This window comes from Heptranchias perlo, chromosome 2 (assembly GCF_035084215.1).
Source record: "Heptranchias perlo isolate sHepPer1 chromosome 2, sHepPer1.hap1, whole genome shotgun sequence".
NCBI lineage: Eukaryota > Metazoa > Chordata > Chondrichthyes > Hexanchiformes > Hexanchidae > Heptranchias > Heptranchias perlo.
In genome coordinates, this window is record NC_090326.1 from 171,969,247 (window position 1) to 171,989,940 (window position 20,694).

General features: G+C 46.9%; 1 protein-coding gene across 1 annotated transcript in view; it reads left to right on the forward strand.

Moving 5' to 3' along the window:
• The window catches only part of LOC137300148 (plectin-like), a 23,281-nt gene extending 12,623 nt beyond the window's left edge, over positions 1 to 10,658 (forward strand). Inside the window, exon 2 of the mRNA XM_067969234.1 lies at positions 5,706 to 10,658. Coding sequence (XP_067825335.1) covers positions 5,778 to 10,628 — 4,851 coding nt within the window. The 5' untranslated portion in view covers positions 5,706 to 5,777 and the 3' untranslated portion in view covers positions 10,629 to 10,658. The remainder of the gene's footprint in view (positions 1 to 5,705) is intronic.
• Positions 10,659 to 20,694: the final 10,036 nt, after the last annotated feature.

Genomic DNA, 20,694 nt, shown 5'->3' on the forward strand with positions numbered 1-20,694 from the left:
TTGCTGTTGGTTGTGAGACAAATATCGGCCAGGGCAGCGGGGAGAAGGGTCTCCTGTTCTGCTCCCAATGGTGCCGTGGGATCTTTCACATCCAAATGAGAGGGCAGACGGGGCCTCTGTTTAACGTCTCACCCAGTACTGACTCCCTCAGGACTGACCCTCCGACAGTGCAGCGCTCCCTCAGTACTGACCCTCCGACAGTGTAGCGCTCCCTCAGTACTGACCCTCCGACAGTGCGGCGCTCCCTCAGTACTGACCCTCCGACAGTGCAGCGCTCCCTCAGTACTGACCCTCCGACAATGCAGCGCTCCCTCAGTACTGACCCTCCGACAGTGCAGCACTCCCTCAGTACTGACCCTCCGACAGTGCGGCGCTCCCTCAGTACTGACCCTCCGACAGTGCAGCGCTCCCTCAGTACTGACCCTCCGACAATGCAGCGCTCCCTCAGTACTGACCCTCCGACAGTGCGGCGCTCCCTCAGTACTGACCCTCCGACAGTGCAGCGCTCCCTCAGTACTGACCCTCCGACAGTGCTGCTCTCCCTCAGTACTGACCCTCCGACAGTGCGGCGCTCCCTCAGTACTGACCCTCCGACAGTGCGGCGCTCCCTCAGTACTGACCCTCCGACAGTGCTGCTCTCCCTCAGTACTGACCCTCCGACAGTGCGGCGCTCCCTCAGTACTGACCCTCCGACAGTGCAGCGCTCCCTCAGTCTCTGGAATGTGACTTGAACCCATAACTGTTTGACTCTGAGGTAAGCCCACTACGCACTGAGCCACGCCGGACATCGACTGATGAATCGAAACATTCGTCAGGCCTCAATCAGAGGCCCTGCTGCAGTTTGAGGCTCCGCCTTAAAGGAGCAGTGTGGGAGAGGCAATAAAAGTCGGCCTTGGCAGCGATGCCCACATCCCGAATTAGAAAATAAATGAGTTTCAAATTGACTGGAGCGGAGCCGTTTAGGCGAGGTTTAATGGATGGGATCCAAGTGATGGAATGGCCAGAGAGGGTATGTGGTGATAGCTTGTTCTCACTGGATGGTGAATCGGGAATGAGGAGGGGGTCAGAAACTCGGGGTTAGTTTAGTGGGGTGGTGGGGGTGAGAGGAGGAGGAGTCCATTATCACAAGGAGCAGGCAATGATCCGGAGTCGGTCACAGTGTGGAGAAGGGGAGGCAGGGGCCAGCTTTCTGAGCAAGTGTGTGAAGCCCCCCCCGGCCGGTCAGCAACCTCTCAGACATTTAACCCAGAGGAACGGGCTCTCCCCTGGGCCTCTGACCTTATCCGGACCAAGGTAACCAGTCCCCTTAATCTCAGCGACAAGGGCCTCCCTGAGCAGCTGAAGACGTTCCCTCAGCCGAGACTGTTTCACAGAAAGTTAACATGCAGGTACAGCAAGTAATTAGGAAAGCAAATGGCATGTTGGCCTTTATTGCAAGAGGTTTGGAGTACAAGAATAAGGAAGTCTTACTACAATTGTACAGGGCTTTAGTGAGACCACACCTGGAGTACTGTGTACAGTTTTGGTCTCCTTATCTAAGGAAGGATATACTTGCCTTAGAGGCAGTGCAACGAAGGTTCACTAGATTAATTCCTGGGATAAGAGATTGTTTCCCCTGGCTGGAGAGTCTAGAACTAGAGGGCATGATCGCAGGATTTGGGGTCGGCCATTCAAGACCAAGATGAGGAGCAATTTCTTCACGCAGAGGGTTGTGAATCTTTTTTTTATTTGTTCATGGGATGTGGGCATCGCTGGCGAGGCTGGCATTTATTGCCCATCCCTAATTGCCCCTTGAGAAGGTGGTGGTGAGCCGCCTTCTTGAACCGCTGCAGTCCGTGTGGTGAAGGTTCTCCCACAGTGCTGTTAGGAAGGGAGTTCCAGGATTTTGACCCAGCGACGATGAAGGAACGGCGATATATTTCCAAGTCAGGATGGTGTGTGACTTGGAGGGGAACGTGCAGGTGGTGTTGTTCCCATGTGCCTGCTGCCCTTGTCCTTCTAGGTGGTAGAGGTCGTGGGTTTGGGAGGTGCTGTCGAAGAAGCCTTGGCGAGTTGCTGCAGTGCATCCTGTGGATGGTACACACTGCAGCCACTGTGCACCGGTGGTGAAGGGAGTGAATGTTTAGGGTGGTGGATGGGGTGTCAATCAAACGGGCTGCTTTGTCCTGGATGGTGTCGAGCTTCTTGAGTGTTGTTGGAGCTGCACTCATCCAGGCAAGTGGAGAGTATTCCATCACACTCCTGACTTGTGCCTTGGAGATGGTGGAAAGGCTTTGGGGAGTTAGGAGGTGAGTCACTCGCTGCAGAATACCCAGCCTCTGACCTGCTCTCGTAGCCACAGTATTTATATGGCTGGTCCAGTTAAGTTTCTGGCCAATGGTGACCCCCAGGATGTTGACGGTGGGGTATTCGGCGATGGTAATGCCATTGAATGTCAAAGGGAGGTGGTTAGTCTCTCTCTTGTTGGAGATGGTCATTGCCTGGCACTTGTCTGGCACGAATGTTACTTGCCACTTATCAGCCCAAGCCTGGATGTTGTCCAGGTCTTGCTGCATGCGGGCACGGACTGCTTCATTATTTGAGGGGTTGCGAATGGAACTGAACACTGTGCAGTCATCAGCGAACATCCCCATTTCTGACCTTATGATGGAGGGAAGGTCATTGATGAAGCAGCTGAAGATGGTTGGGCCTAGGACACTGCCCTGAGGAATTCCTGCATCAATGTCCTGGGGCTGAGATGATTGGCCTCCAACAACCACTACCATCTTCCTTTGTGCTCGGTATGACTCCAGCCACTGGAGAGTTTTCCCCCTGATTCCCATTGACTTCAATTTTACGAGGGCTCCTTGGTGCCACACTCGGTCAAATGCTGCCTTGATGTCAAGGGCAGTCACTCTCACCTCACCTCTGGAATTCAGCTCTTTTGTCCATGTTTGGACCAAGGCTGTAATGAGGTCTGGAGCCGAGTGGTCCTGGCGGAACCCAAACTGAGCATCGGTGAGCAGGTTATTGGTGAGTAAGTGCCGCTTGACAGCACTGTCGACGACACCTTCCATCACTTTGCTGATGATTGAGAGTAGACTGATGGGGTGGTAATTGGCCGGATTGGATTTGTCCTGCTTTTTGTGGACAGGACATACCTGGGCAATTTTCCACATTGTCGGGTAGACAATGTGGAAAATTGGAATCTTTGGAATTCTCTACCCCAGAGGGCTGTGGATGCTGAATCAATGAATATATTCAAGGTTGAGAGATAGATTTTTGGACTCTAGGGGAATCAAGGGATATGGGGATCAGGCGGGAAATTGGAGTTGAGGTCGAAGATCAGCCATAATCTTGTTGAATGGCGGAGCAGGCTCGAGAGGCTGTATGGCCTACTGCTCCAATTTCTTACGTTCTTATGTTCTTAGGAGCCAATGTAGGTCAGCGAGCACAGGGGCGATGGGTGAATGGGACTTGGTGCGAGTTAGGATACGGGCAGCAGAGTTTTGATTGAACTCAAGTTTATGGAGGGGGCAAGGTGGGAGACCAGCCAGCAGAGCATTGGAATAGTGGAGTCTCGAGGTACCAAGAGCGTGGATGAGGTTTCAGCAGAAGGGGTTGAGGTAGGTGTGGAGACGGGTGATGTTACTGAGGTGGAAGTAGGCGGTCTTGGTGATGGAGAGGATCTGACGTCAGAAGCTCATCTCAGGGTCAAATAGGAGGCCGAGCTTGTGAATGGTCTGGTTCAGCCTCAGACAGTGGCCGGGGAGAGGGAAGGAGTCAGTGGCGAGGGAACGGAGTTTGTGGTGGGGACCAAAGACAAAGACTTCGGTCTTCCCAATATTTAATTGGAGGAAATTTCTGCTCATCCAATACTGGATGTCGGTCAAGCAGTGTGAGAAATCAGAGGCAGTGGAGTGGTTGAGAGAGGTGGTGATAAGGTGGATAGTGTTATTAGCAATAACAAGATCACAGTTACTTCATTGACCTTCTACTTTAAAGTAGTAGCAATGTAGTGCCCAGAACTGTACGCAGTACTCAAGCTGGTTATTGACCCCAACACTAAGGGAAATAGGTCCTTCCTATCCACTCTATCTGGGCCCCTCATAATTTTATACACTTCAATTAAATTACCCCTCAGCCTCCTATGTTCCAAGGAAAAGAACCCCAGCCTGTCCAATCTTTCCTCATTGCTAAAATTCTCCAGTCCTGGCAACATCCTCGTAAATCTCCTCTGCACCCTCTCTAGTGCAATCACATCTTTCCTGTAATGTGGTGACCAGAACTGTACTCAGTACTCAGGCCAGGCTGCGCTACCTGTGAACTACTCATTACATGATATAATGTTCACTACATTGTGGTATGGTGTTACACGACATTGGAACTGCCCCATCATATTGTATGGTGTTCCACTAATCCACAACTGCCCCAATATATTGTTTGGTGCTCCACTACTCTAGAACTGCCCCAATATATTGTATGGCATTCTACTACACTTGAACTGCTCTATTGTATTGTATGGTGTTACACTACTCTAGAACTGCTCTATTGTATTGTATGGTGTTACACGACTCTAGAACTGCTCTATTGTATTGTATGGTGTTACATGACTCTAGAACTGCCCCAATATATTGTATGGTGTTGTGCTACTCTAGAACTGCCCCATTATAGCATATGGTACTTCGCTACTCTAGAACTGCCCCATTACATTTAATAGACACTAAGGGAATCAAGGGACATGGGGATAGGGCTGGAAAGTGAAGTTGAGGGAGAAGATCAGCCATGATATTATTTGAATAGCGGAGCAGGCTCGAGGGGCCACGTGGCCTACACCTGCTCCGATTTCTTACGTTCTTAGGTGTTTATTGTGTTACACTACTCTAGAACTGCCCCACTACATTGTATGATGTTTCACTATCCTAGAACTGCCAATTTATATTGTATGATGTTGCACAACCCAGAACTACCCCATTACATTGTATGGTGTTGCACAGTTGAGAACTGGTCATTATGTGAAATGGCGTTGCACTACTCTAGAACTGTTCCATTACATTGTATGGTGTTGCATTACATGAGAACTGCCACATTATATCATATTGTGCTCGACTACTCTAGAACTGCCTCAATATATTGTATGGAATTCTACTACTCTAGAACAGCCCCATTTATTGTATGGTGTTACACTACTCTAGAACTGCCCCATTATATTATACAGTGTTCCACTACTCTAGAACTTCCCTAGTGTATGGCATTCCAGTACTCAAGAACTGTCCCATTATATTGTATGGTGTTATACTACTCTAGAGCTAACTCATTATATTGTATGGTGTTCCACTACTCTAGAACTACCACATTATGTTGGTGTTAAGCTGCTGTAGAACTTCCCCAGTTTATTGTGTGCTGTTGCACTACCGTAGAACTGCCCTGTGATATTGTATGGTGTTAAACTACTCTAGAACTGCCCTATTATGTTGTATGATGCTCCACTACTCTAGAACCGCCCCATTATATTGTATGTTGGTGCACTACTCTAGAACGGCCCTATTATATTGTATGGTGTTACAGTACCCTAGAACGGCCCCATTATATTGTATGGTGTTACACTACTCTAGAACAGTTGATTTGCTGCTTGTGATTTAAAATTATGCATAAAACCCATCTCAGGAGATGAAACAACAGTCGAGCTGTGACCAATAATGCTATTTTTGTGTTTTTGAATAAAGATACTGCTACTTCGGGGAAACAGTGTCGCAGATCTGTGGCAGACAAAGACCCAGCCCAAAGTCTAGACACACATGGAGACGATGGAGAAATTAAACGATGTGAGTGAATTGGTGGAGGTTTCTTCCTCTGTGAGCACTGGTGATCTGACCAAGACCACTGTCACTGTGGAAAAGCTTTCCAAACAAAAGAACAGGAAATGGCTGCAGGGTGAAGATAGCATCGCCGGCCTCCTGGTGCATTCAACCAATGAAAAGATGAGCTTCTACCAAGCCATGAAGAAGCAGATACTGAGTCCCGAAACAGCTGTATTGCTGCTGGAGAGTCAGGCAGCAACTGGCTCCCTCATTGATCCCGTGACAGTCCAAAAGCTGTCTGTTGATGAGGCACTCCAGGCAGGGGTCATTGGGCCTGATGTCTATGATAAACTGGTGTCTGCAGAAAAGGCGGTTTTGGGCTATAAGGACCCCTACACAGGAGATGTGCTCTCCCTGTTCCAAGCAATGAAGAAAGATCTTATCGTAAAATCTCACGCAATCCAACTGCTGGAAGCTCAGATGGCAACGGGCGGGATTATTGACCCAACCTCTGGACATCGCATTCCCGTGGACATGGCCTATCAGCGTGACATGTTCGATGAGAAGATGAACAAGATTCTCTCTGACCCCAGTGATGACACCAGAGGGTACTTAGACCCCAACACCCAGGACAACCTCACGTACCTGGAGCTGAAGCAGAGATGTGTGACTGACCCGAGCACCGGTCTCCGTCTGTTGATTGTGACAGACAGGCTGGTGAAAGGAGTCCAGATTTACAGTGATGAACAAATCAAGGAGACCTTTAAAAAGACTCTGGTTTTGGTGAAACATGGCAGGTTCAGAGGTCGGACGGTGTCGTTATGGGAAATCATCAATTCTGAATACTTCACCGAGGATCAAATCAGGGAGTTTATTGAAGGTTTCAAATCAAGGAAGGTCACGGTCGAGAGAATTGTCACCACTGTCACTACAACCATCGAACAAACAGAGAAGGAGAAGAAGGAAATGACCTTTCGTGGCCTGAGACGCAAAGTGTCTGCACTGGAGTTACTGGACTCAAAGATCATTGACCAGAATCTCTTCCACAAACTAGAGCAAGGGGTCATGAACATTAAAGAAGTTTCCAAGCTCCAGTCTGTGGACCAGTATCTGACGGGCACGTGTAGCATTGCTGGGGTCCTTGTGGAGTCAACCAAAGAGAAGATGAGCATCTACCGGGCCATGACGAAACAGCTGCTGATGCCAGGAACAGCCTTGGTCCTGTTGGAGGCTCAGGCAGCGACTGGGTTTGTCATTGACCCAGTGAAGAATCTGAAAGTCTCTGTCGATGAGGCAGTTAAGGCAGGTCTCGTTGGCCCAGAGCTCCGTCAGAAGCTACTGTCTGCGGAAAGAGCAGTAACTGGTTACAAAGACCCCTACACAGGGGATGTGATCTCCTTGTTCCAGGCACTAAAGAAGGATCTGATTGTCCAGGACCATGGAATCCGTCTGCTGGAGGCACAGATTGCCACGGGTGGCATCATCGACCCTGTTCAGAGCCATCGCCTGCCCGTCGATGTGGCCTACGAGCGAGGAATGTTTGACGAGGAGATGAACAAGATTCTGTCTGACCCAAGTGATGACACCAAGGGGTTCTTTGACCCCAACACCAGGGAGAACCTCACCTACCTGCAGCTGAAGGAGAGATGTGTGACTGAAGGAGAGACTGGGCTGTGCTTGTTGTGTCTGAGGGACCTGAGTTACGTAGATAAGAAAACAGCAGCTGCATTCAAAGAGGCCACATTCTCCATTACAGGGGGGAAATTCCAGGGGAAGACCATCTCAATCTGGGAATTTCTCAATTCAGAATATCTCACAGATACAAAGAGAAGGGAGATTGTACAAGAGTTCAGATCAAGCAAGATAACATTGCAACAGATCATTACCACCTTCCTCATGATCATTGAAGAGACAGAAAACAAAACTCGATCACCCATCACTGTTGACGGATTCCGGAAGAAAGTTTCCCTTCAGGAGTTGCTGAACTCTGAGGTGATTGGTAGCGACACGTTCGAAGAACTACAGAAAGGCAAGAAGACTGTTGAAGAGCTTCTCCAGATGGGCTCAGTGAAGAAATACCTACAAGGGGACAGCAGCATTTCTGGAATACTGCTAGAACCTTCCAAAGAGAAGATGAGCATCTACCAGGCCATGACGAAACAGCTGCTGATGCCAGGAACAGCCTTGGTCCTGTTGGAGGCTCAGGCAGCGACTGGGTTTGTCATTGACCCAGTGAGGAATCTGAAAGTCTCTGTCGATGAGGCAGTTAAGGCAGGTCTCGTTGGCCCAGAGCTCCGTCAGAAGCTACTGTCTGCGGAAAGAGCAGTGACTGGTTACAAAGACCCCTACACAGGGGATGTGATCTCCTTGTTCCAGGCACTAAAGAAGGATCTGATTGTCAAGGACCATGGAATCCGTCTGCTGGAGGCACAGATTGCCACCGGTGGCATCATCGACCCCGTGCAGAGCCATCGCCTGCCCATCGATGTGGCCTACGAGCGAGGAATGTTTGACGAGGAGATGAACAAGATTCTCTCAGATGCCGGTGATGACACCAAGGGGTTCTTTGACCCCAACACCAGGGAGAACCTCACCTACCTGCAGCTGAAGGAGAGATGTGTGACTGACCCAGACACTAATCTCTGCCTCTTACCTCTGAAAACCTCGGTTCGTGAAAACGTACAAATCCAAGCAGTTCTCTCAAAAAACACAGTCACAGTTTCTTGTGGCAAGTACAAAGGGAAGAGTGTCACAATCTGGGAATTAATTAACTCTGAGTATATCAGCAAGGAACAGAGACGGGATCTTCTGGAGCGGTTCAGATCAGGGAAAATGACCATCGAAACAGTTATCACAACAATCACCACAATCATTGAGGAAACAGAAACAAAGCACGAAACACAACTCTTCTTCCCTGGACTTAGAGCAAAGGTCACAGCAACGGAGCTGTTGAAATCTGACATAATCAACGAGGAAACGTATGAAGAGCTTCAAACTGGCTCAAAGGCAGTGACGGAGGTGATGCACATGGAGAGCGTCAGGCAGTATCTGGAGGGAATGAGCAGCATCGCTGGGGTCCTTGTGGAGTCTACTGCTCAAAAGATGAGCATCTACCAGGCCATGACGAAAAAGCTGCTGATGCCAGGAACAGCCTTGGTCCTGTTGGAGGCTCAGGCAGCGACTGGGTTTGTCATTGACCCAGTGAAGAATCTGAAAGTCTCTGTCGATGAGGCAGTTAAGGCAGGTCTCGTTGGCCCAGAGTTCCATCAGAAGCTACTGTCTGCGGAAAGAGCAGTAACTGGTTACAAAGACCCCTACACAGGGGATGTGATCTCCTTGTTCCAGGCACTAAAGAAGGATCTGATTGTCAAGGACCATGGAATCCGTCTGCTGGAGGCACAGATTGCCACCGGTGGCATCATCGACCCCGTGCAGAGCCATCGCCTGCCCATCGATGTGGCCTACGAGCGAGGAATGTTTGACGAGGAGATGAACAAGATTCTCTCAGATGCCGGTGATGACACCAAGGGGTTCTTTGACCCCAACACCAGGGAGAACCTCACCTACCTGCAGCTGAAGGAGAAATGTGTGACTGACCCAGACACTGGGCTGTGCTTGTTGAAGATGACAGACAAGAGCGTGCGGGATCAGCAGGGTTATAGCATTGCCGAAACTGAGAGCGCGTTTCAGGGGGAAGCAATGTCTGTCACACATGGCAAATTCAAGGGGAAGACTGTCTCAGTCTGGGAACTTATTCACTCTGAATATTTCACTGAAGAACAGAGGAAGGAGCTGATACAGAAATACAAAAGGAAGGAGATTAACATGAAGACAATCATCACAATCATCACCACAATCATCGAGGAAACCCAAACACAGACAGACTCTTCCATTACTCTCACATCTCAGGGTTACACTGCAGAAGAGACTGAAGCAGCATTCAGAAGCGCTACAGTTTGCTTCTCAGTCTGGTGTCTCATTCACTCCAAACTCTTCACTGAAGACAAGAGGAAGGAGCTGATCGAGAAATACGGAAGGAAGGAGATTGACATGGAGACAATCATCAGAGCCATCACCACAATCATCACAGAAACTCAAACACAGACAGACACTTCAATAACCTTTTCAGGTCTCCGAAATAAAGTCTCTCTGCAAGAATTGGTAGAGTCTCAGATCATCGACCAAAAGACATTGCAGGATCTGAAGGAGGGCAGGAAGACTGTGGAAGATGTCAGTGAGTTGGACTCAGTGAAGGTCTATCTCAAGGGAGCAGACAGCATTGCTGGGGTCCTTGTGGAGTCAACCAAAGAGAAGATGAGCATCTACCAGGCCATGACGAAACAGCTGCTGATGCCAGGAACAGCCTTGGTCCTGTTGGAGGCTCAGGCAGCGACTGGGTTTGTCATTGACCCAGTGAAGAATCTGAAAGTCTCTGTCGATGAGGCAGTTAAGGCAGGTCTCGTTGGCCCAGAGCTCCGTCAGAAGCTACTGTCTGCAGAAAGAGCAGTGACTGGTTACAAGGACCCCTACACAGGGGATGTGATCTCCTTGTTCCAGGCACTAAAGAAGGATCTGATTGTCAAGGACCATGGAATCCGTCTGCTGGAGGCACAGATTGCCACGGGTGGCATCATCGACCCCGTGCAGAGCCATCGCCTGCCCGTCGATGTGGCCTACAAACGAGGAATGTTTGACGAGGAGATGAACAAGATTCTCTCAGATGCCGGTGATGACACCAAGGGGTTCTTTGACCCCAACACCAGGGAGAACCTCACCTACCTGCAGCTGAAGGAGAGATGTGTGACTGATCATGTGACCGGTCTCTGTCTCCTGTTGCTTAAAAAGTAAATGAATCAAATAAAGATTCGATTTTACAAACTGGGCGTTCTTTGTACATTGAATATTACTTTTCCGATCTGTGCTCCTGAATTTCCTTTTTATCTGAATGACTCTTACTTCCATTGTTCCTTTTTCTCTCCGCCAGTGTTCCCCTTTTCATAGAATTATCGAAAATTTACGGCACAGAAGGAGGCCATTCGGCCCATCGTGTCTGTGCTAGCTGAAAAGGAGCCACCCAGCCTAATCCCACTTTCCCGCACTTGGTCCGTAGCCCTGCAGGTTTCGGCTCTTCAGGTGCACATCCAGGTATTTTTAAATGAGTTGAGGGTTTCTGCCTCTCCCACCCTCTCAGGCAGTGAGTTCCAGACCCCCACCACCCTCTGGGGGAAAACATTCTCCTCAGCTCCTCTCTAATCCTTCGACCAATCACTTTAAATCTATGCCCCCTGGTTATTGACCCCTCCGCTAAGGGAAATAGGTCCTCCCTATCCACTCTATCTGGGCCCCTCATAATTTTATACACCTCAATTAAATCTCCCCTCAGCCTCCTCTGTTCCAAAGAAAACAACTCCAGCCTATCCAATCTTTCCTCAAAGCTAAAATTCTCCAGTCTGGGCAATATCCTCGTAAATCTCCTCTGCACCCTCTCTAGTGCAATCACATCCTTCCTGTAATGTGGTGACCAGAACTGTACACAGTACTCAAGCTGTGGCCTAACTAGAGTTTTATACAGTTCCAGCATAACCTCCCTGCTCTTATATTCTATGCCTCGGCTAATAAAGGAAAGTATTCCATATGCCTTCTTAACCACCTTATCTACCTGTCCTGCTACCTTCAGGGATCTGTGGACATGCACTCCAAGGTCCCTCACTTCCTCTACACCTCTCAGTATCCTCCCATTTATTGTGTATTCCCTTGCCTTGTTTGCCCTCCCCAAATGCATTACCTCACACTTCTCCAGATTGAATTCCATTTGCCACTTTTCTGCCCACCTGACCAGTCCATTGATATCCTCCTGCAGTCTACAGCTTTCCTCCTCACTATCAAGCACACGGCCAATTTTTGTATCATCTGCAAAGTTCTTAATCATGCCCCCCACATTTAAGTCCAAATCATTAATATATATCACAAAAATTAAGGGACCGAGTACTGACCCCTGCGGAACCCCACTGGAAACAGCCTTCCAGTCACAAAAACACCCGTCGACCATTACCCTTTGCTTCTTGCCACTGAGCCAATTTTGGATCCAGCTTGCCACTCTCCCTTGGATCCCATGGGCTTGTACTTTTTTACCAGTCTGCCATGTGGGACCTTGTCAAATCTGCCACCTGCCTTCATTCCCTAGAAGACCCTGGGCCAGGCGGTTAGAATCAACTCCCCATTTCCAATCTCCAATCAGAATCAGCTGGCGGAGTGTGGCACTGGGTTTAGTGAAGGTGATAAACACAGCTTGTCCCGATCTTGTCTCAGTGCATTCCATCTCCCAAGAGTTCACTCTAACAAGTTCTCACTCTGATAACACTTTAACACTTTCTGACTGATCGGCCTCGAATGTAGGCTTCACTGAGAAGCATTTGAAGAGGGTTCAAAAGTTCCCAACGAGTTTGAGAAAGTAAACCCGAAACAATCAACTTTTAAAATTTAAATTAAAAAAACTTAAATCAAAAAAAGATTAATTAATTACAAATTATTTCCAAATCAAGCTAAATATGTTTACTAAATATAATCTAGATCTCAAGTGATTCTATTAGTCCTAGAAATAAACTACTAATATTAAATAGTTAAAAGAATAAGAACGAGAAATAGCAGTACCTCTCCAAGTCACACACCATCCCGACTTGGAAATATATCGGCCGTTCCTTCATCGTCGCTGGGTCAAAATCCTGGAACTCCCTTCCTAACAGCACTGTGGGAGAACCGTCACCACACGGACTGCAGCGGTTCAAGAAGGCGGCTCACCACCACCTTCTCAAGGGCAATTAGGGATGGGTAATAAATGCTGGCCTCGCCAGCGACACCCACATCCCATGAACGAATAAAAAAAAAGTACAGGCTGTGTGTCGGGATTGTAATATGTGGGAGTTTGTGGGCAATGAGACTGTCCCAGATTGCAACATCTGCAGGAAATGTCTCTGCCTTGAGTCACTTCGGCTCAGAGTCGTTGAGCTGGAGTGCAAAGTTAGAGACACTCTGGCACGTCAGGGAGGGGGAGGAATATCTGGATGCTTTCGCCAGAGTACAGTCACAACGCAGAGGATAGCAGGAAGAGGAGAGTGTGATGTCAGTCAGCAGGGTAAGGGAAACCAAGGGGAGATAGAGAAGGAGGTCCCGCAGACACTGGTCGTATCCAGGAGGTACTTGATACATGTAGGGATAAGGATGAAGGCTGCAGGAAGGACAGCCAGAATGCCGACCATGGCACCGTGGGGAGCAGGAGGCTGTCCAAGCTGGGGGAAGGATCAGAACAGAAAGGTTGCAGTCATGGGGATTCAATAATCAGGGGGATAGACAGCATCCTGTGCAGACACCACCGAGAGTCCAGGAGGGTGTGCTGCCTGGTGCAAGGGTAAAGGACATCTCGGAGAAACTGGAGAGGAACATTCTTGTCTTTTATTTCAATTCATATGGAAACTGTTTCTATCCTTCTGTTAGATATGTCCATTTATTCTACTGCAAATGGCATGTCGGCCTTTATTGCAAGGGGGTTGGAGTACAAGAGTAAGGAACTAGACAGACTAGATGCAGGGAGGATGTTCCCGATGGCTGGAAAGTCTAGAACTAGGGGGCATAGTCTCAGGATAAGGGGTCGGCCATTTAAGACTGAGATGAGGAGGAATTTCTTCACTCAGAGGGTTGTGAATCTTCGGAATTCTCTACCTCAGAGGGCTGTGGATGCTCAGTCATTGAATATATTCAAGGCTGAGATCAATAGATTTTTGGACGCTGAGGGAATCAAAGGATATGGGGATCGGGCGGGAAAGTGGAGTTGAGGTTGAAGATCAGCCATGATCTTGTTGAATGGCAGAACAGGCTCGAGGGGCCGAATGGCCTACTCCTGCTCCTATTTCTTACATTTTTATGATCCAACGAATGGAGTTTTTATAATGTGTTCAGGACTCCTTTCTCACCCAGTGTGTACAAAGCCCAACAAGAGAGGAAGCATTGCTAGATCTATTAATTCAAAATGAACCCGAACAGGTAAGAGAAGTAAGCATAGGGTTACATCTAGGCAATAGTGATCACAACAAAATAAGGTTTAAGATAGAAGCCCATGGAATCGAGGGAAAAGTACGGACTTGGTTAGGAAGTTGGCTGAGCGAAAGGCGACAGAGAGTAGGGATAATGGGTAGGTACTCACATTGGCAGGATGTGACTAGTGGAGTCCCGCAGGGATCTGTCTTGGGGCCTCAATTATTCACAATATTTATTAACGACTTAGATGAAGGCATAGAAAGTCTCATATCTAAGTTTGCTGATGACACAAAGATTGGTGGCATTGTAAGCAGTGTCGGTGAAAACATAAAATTACAAAGGGATATTGATAGATTAGGTGAATGGGCAAAACTGTGGCAAATGGAATTCAATGTAGACAAATGTGAGGTCATCCATTTTGGAACAAAAAAGGATAGAACAGGGTACTTTCTAAGTGGTAAAAAGTTAAAAACAGTGGATGTCCAAAAGGATTTAGGGGTTCAGGTACATCGATCATTGAAGTGTCATGAACAGGTGCAGAAAATAATCAATGAGGCTAATGGAATGCTGGCCTTTATATCTAAAGGACTGGAGTACAAGGGGGCAGAAGTTATGCTGCAGCTATACAAAACCCTGGTTAGACCGCACCTGGAGTACTGTGAGCAGTTCTGGGCACCGCACCTTCGGAAGGACATATTGGCCTTGGAGGGAGTGCAGCGTAGGTTTACTAGAATGATTTCCCGGACTTCAAGGGTTAAGTTACGAGGAGAGATTACACAAATTGGGGTTGTATTCTCTGGAGTTTCGAAGGTTAAGGGGTGATCTGATCGAAGTTTATAAGATATTAAGGGGAACGGATAGGGTGGATAGAGAGAAACTATTTCCGCTGGTTGGGGATTCTAGGAGTAGGGGGCACAGTCTAAAAATTAGAGCCAGACCTTTCAGGAGTGAGATTAGAAAACATTTCTACACACAAAGGGTGGTAGAAGTTTGGAACTCTCTTCCGCAAACGGCAATTGATACGAGCTCAATTGCTAAATTTAAATGTGAGATAGATAGCTTTTTGGCAACCAAAGGTATTAAGGGATATGGGCCAAAGGCAGGTATATGGAGTTAGATCACAGATCAGCCATGATCTTACCAAATGGCGGAGCAGGCACGAGGGGCTGAATGGCCTTCTCCTGTTCCTATGTTCCTATATTTAAAAAGGGAGATCGAACCAGTCCAGGGAATTTTCAACCAATGAGCTTAATGTAGGTGGTAGGATAAATAATGGAATCCTTACTCAAAGATGTAATAGAAAAAACAACTCGAGAACAAAACTATAATAAAGAGTCAGCACGGATTTCAGAAGGGAAAGTCATGTTTGACCAAACTTATTCAATTCTTTGAAGAAGTAACAGAAAGGATAGATAAGGGTAATGCAGTAGATGTAATATATTTGGATTTTCAAAAGACCTTCAATAAATCATAGTAGACTCATGATTAAGGTCAGAGTATGTGGAGTCAGGGGACAGGTAGCAGAATGGAGAGCAAGCTGGCTACAAAACAGAAAACAGAGAGTAGGGGTTAAGGGTAGTTACTCAGTCTGGCAAAAGGTGGGAAGTGGTGTTCCCCAGGGATTGGTGCTGGGACCTCTGTTGCTCACAATTTACATCAACGATTTGGACTCGGGAATCAGAAGTATAAATTCAAAATTTGCAGACGACAAGAAATTGGGGGTATAGTTAATACTGAGGAGGATTATGACAAATTACAGGAAGACATTAATAAACATGCAGAATGGGCGTGTAATTACAAGTGAATTTCAATCTAGATCAGTGTGAGGTGGTGCATTTTGGTGGGAAGAATAAGGAGGCCTCACACTGCTCGGATAATAAGAGTCTAAATGGGGTAGAGGAGCAGAGGGATCTGGGGGTACAGATACACAAATCACTAAAAGTAGCAACACAGGTTGATTCGGCCATAAAAAAGGCAAATCAAACACTGGGGTTCATTCCTAGAGGGATAGAATTGAAAAGCAGGGAAGTTATGTTAAACTTGTATAGAACCTTGGTTAGACCACACTTGGAGCAATGAGCACAGTTCTGGTCTCCATATTATAGAAAGGATATAGAGGCACTGGAGAAGGTACAAAAAAGATTTACGAGGCTGATACCAGAACTGACAGGTTCTACCTATCAGGAAAGACTGAACAGGCTGGGGCTCTTTTCTCTCAAAAAGAGAAGGCTGAGGGGTGACCTGATTGAGGTCTTGAAGATAATGAAAGGGTTTGATTGGATAGAATCATAGAATTATAGAAAATTTACGGCACAGAAGGAGGCCATTCGGCCCATCGTGTCCGTGCCGGCCGAAAACGAGCCCCCAGCCTAATCCCACTTTCCCGCACTTGGTCCGTAGCCCTGCAGGTCACGGCTCTTCAGGAGCACATCCAGGTATTTTTTAAATGAGTTGAGGCTTTCTGCCTCTCCCACCCTCTCAGGCAGTGAGTTCCAGACCCCCACCACCCTCTGGGGGAAAACATTTCTCCTCAGCTCCCCTCTAATCCTTCTACCAATCACTTTAAATCTATGCCCCCTGGTTATTGACCCCTCTGCTAAGGGAAATAGGTCCTTCCTATCCACTAGAAGTAAAGGGAATTAGGGGTTACGGGGAGCGGGCAGGAAATTGGACATGAATTTAGATTTGAGGTTAGGATCAGATCAGCCATGATCTTATTGAATGGCGGAGCAGGCTCGATGGGCCGATTGGCCAACTTCTGCTCCTATTTCTTATGTTCTTATGTACTCTATCTAGGTCCCTCATAATTTTATATACCTCAATTAAATCTCCCCTCAGCCTCCTCTATTCCAAGGAAAACAACCCCAGCCTATCCAATCTTTCCTCATAGCTAAAATTCTCCAGTCCTGGCAACATCCTCGTAAATCTCCTCTGCACCCTCTCTAGTGCAATCACATCTTTCCTGTAATGTGGTGACCAGAACTGTACCCAGTACTCAAGCTGTGGCCTAACCAGTGTTTTATACAGTTCCAGCATAACCTCCCTGCTCTTATATTCTATGCCTCAGCTAATAAAGGAAAGTATCCCATATGCCTTCTTAACCACCTTATCTACCTGTCCTGCTACCTTCAGGGATCTGTGGACATGCACTCCAAGGTCCCTCACTTCCTCTACACCTCTCAGTATCCTCCCATTTATTGTGTATTCCTTGCCTTGTTTGCCCTCCCCAAATGCATTACCTCACACTTCTCTGGATTGAATTCCATTTGCCACTTTTCTGCCCACCTGACCAGTCCATTGATATCTTCCTGCAGTCTACAGCTTTCCTCCTCACTATCAACCACACGGCCTATCTTTGTGTCATCTGCAAATTTCTTAATCATGCCCCCTACATTTAAGTTCAAATCATGAATACATATCACAAAAAGCAAGGGACCCAGTACTGAGCCCTGCGGCACTCCACTGGAAACAGCCTTCCAGTTGCAAAAACACCCGTCGACCATTACCCTTTGCTTCCTGCCACTGAGCTAATTTTGGATCCAATTTGCCACTCTCCCTTGGATCCCATGGGCTTTTACTTTTTTGACCAATCTGCCATGTGGGACCTTGTCAAAAGCCTTGCTAAAATCCATGTAGACTACATCAATTGCGCTACCCTCATCGACCCTCCTTGTCACCTCCGTGAAAAATTCAATCAAGTTAGTCAGACACGACCTTCCCTTAACAAATCCGTGCTGACTGTCCTTGATCACTCCGTGCCTTTCTAACTGACAGTTTATCCTGTCCCTCAGAATTGATTCCAATAATTTGCCCACCACCGAGGTTAGACTGACTGGCCTGTAATTACTCGGTCTATCCTTCGCTCCCTTTTTAAACAATGGTACAATGTTCGCAGTCCTCCAATCCTCCGGCACCACGCCTGTATCCAGTGAAGTTTGGAAAATGATGGTCAGAGCCTCCGCTATTTCCTCCCTGGCTTCTTTTAACAGCCTGGGATACATTTCATCCGGGCCTGGTGATTTATCCACTTTCAAAGATGCTAATCCCCTTAATACTTCCTCTCTCACTATGTTTATCCCATCCAATATTTCACACTCCTCCTCCTTAACTACAATCCCTGTATCATCCCTCTCCTTTGTGAAGACAGATGTAAAGTATTCATTAAGAACCAGACCCACATCTTCCACCTCCACACATAGTTTACCTTTTAGGTCTCTAATAGGCCCGACTCTTTCCTTAGTTATCCTCTTGCTCTTAATATATTTATGAAACATCTTTGGGTTTTCTTTGATTTTACCTGGTAATATTTTTTCATGCCCTCTCTTTGCTTTCCTAATTTCCTTTTTAACTTCACCCCTGCACTTTGTATACTCCTCTAAGCTTTCCGTAGTATTGTGTCGATTATAGGCTTCCTTATTCTGCCTCATCTTACCCTGAACATAAGAACATAAGAAATAGGAGCAGGAGTAGGCCAATCGGCCCCTCGAGCCTGCTCCGCCATTCAATAAGATCATGGCTGATCTGATCCTAACCTCAAATCTAAATTCATGTCCAATTTCCTGCCCACTCCCCGTAACGCCTAATTCCCTTTACTTCTAGGAAACTGCCTATTTCTGTTTTAAATTTATTTAATTATGTAGCTTCCACAGCTTCCTGGGGCAGCAAATTCCACAGACCCACTACCCTCTGAGTGAAGAAGTTTCTCCTCATCTCAGTTTTGAAAGAGCAGCCCCTTATTCTAAGATTATGCCCCCTAGTTCTAGTTTCACCCATCCTTGGGAACATCCTTACCGCATCCACCCGATCAAGCCCCTTCACAATCTTATATGTTTCAATAAGATCGCCTCTCATTCTTCTGAACTCCAATGAGTAGAGTCCCAATCTACTCAACCTCTCCTCATATGTCCACCCCCTCATCCCCGGGATTAACCGAGTGAACCTTCTTTGTACTGCCTCGAGAGCAAGTATGTCTTTTCTTAAGTATGGACACCAAAACTGTATGCAGTATTCCAGGTGCGGTCTCACCAATACCTTATATAACTGCAGCAATACCTCCCTGTTTTTATATTCTATCCCCCGAGCAATAAAAGCCAACATTCCGTTGCACCTGCAAACTAACTTTTTGATTTTCTTGCACTAGGACCCCCAGATCCCTTTGTACTGCAGTACTTTCCAGTTTTTTGCCATTAAGATAATAACTTGCTCTCTGATTTTTCCTGCCAAAGTGCATAACCTCACATTTTCCAATATTGTATTGCATCTGCCAAATCTCCGCCCACTCACCCAGCCTGTCTATATCCCCTTGTAGGTTTTTTATGTCCTCCTCACTCTCTACTTTCCCTCCCATCTTTGTATCATCTGCAAACTTTGATATGTTACACTCGGTCCCCTCCTCCAAATCGTTAATATAGATTGTAAAGAGTTGGGGACCCAGCACCGACCCCTGCGGAACACCACTGGCTATTGGTTGCCAGTCCAAGAATGAACCATTTATCCCAACTCTCTGCTTCCTGTTCGATAACCAATCCTCCACCTATGCCAGAATATTACCCCCAATCCAGTGATTCTTTATCTTGAGCAATAATCTTTTATGTGGCACCTTGTCAAATGCCTTCTGGAAGTCTAAATACACTACGTCCACTGGTTCACCTTTATCCACCCTGTACGTTATGTCCTCAAAGAACTCAAGCAAATTTGTCAGACATGACTTCCCCTTCGTAAAGCCATGCTGACTTTGTCCTATTAAATTATGTTTATCCAAATGTTCCGCTACTGTCTCCTTAATAATAGAATCCAAAATTTTACCCACCACAGATGTTAGGCTAACTGGTCTATAATTTCCAGCCTTCTGCCTACTACCCTTTTTAAATAAGGGTGTTACATTAGCAGTTTTCCAATCTGCCGGGACCTTTGCCGAGTCCAGAGAATTTTGGAAAATTATTACCAAAGCATCCACAATCCCTACTGCCACTTCCCTCAAGACCCTCGGATGTAAGCCATCAGGTCCAGGGGATTTATCCGCCTTGAGTCCCATTAATTTACTGAGTACCAATTCCTTAGCGATTTTAATCGTATTTAGCTCCTCCCCCCCTCGAGCCCCCTGTTTGTCCAGTGTTGGGATATTCTTAGTGTCCTCTACCATAAAGACTGAAACATCCAGGGGGCTCTAGATTTGGCAGCCCCTCCCTTTTTCTTTGTGGGAACATGTTTACTCTGTACCCCTTGAATCTCCCCTTTGAATGTCTCCCACTGCTCTGACACTGATTTACCTTCAAGTAGCTGTTTCCAGTTTACTTTTGCTAAATGATTTCTCAGTTTAGTAAAATTGGCCTTTCCCCAATTGAAAACTTTAACTCCTGCTCTGTCTTGGTGCTTTTCCATAACTATGCTAAAACTAACTGTATTATGATCACTACCACCAAAATGCTCTCTCACTGCTACTCCTTCGACCTGCCCCTCTTCATTTCCTGGAACGAAATCCAGAACTGCCCCCCCTCTCTTGTTGGGCTTGCTATATACTGGCTAAAAAAATTCTCCTGTATGCAATTTAAGAATTCTGTGCCCTCTATACCATTCACACTGATTGTATCCCAGTTAATATTCGGGTTGTTGAAATCCCCTGCTATTACTGCCCTACTGTTTTTGCACTTCTCAGAAATTTGCCTTCATATTTGCTCTTCTGTCTCCCTCTGACCGTTTGGGGGTCTATCGTACACTCCCAGTAGTGTGACTGCCCCTTTTTTGTTCTTTAGCTCAACCCATAAGGCCTCATTTGATGCTCCTTCTAAAATATCATCGCTCCTCCCAGCTGTAATTGTTTCTTTCACCAATATTGCCACCCCCCGCTCCTTATTTATCCCCCTCTCTATCACGTCTGAAAACC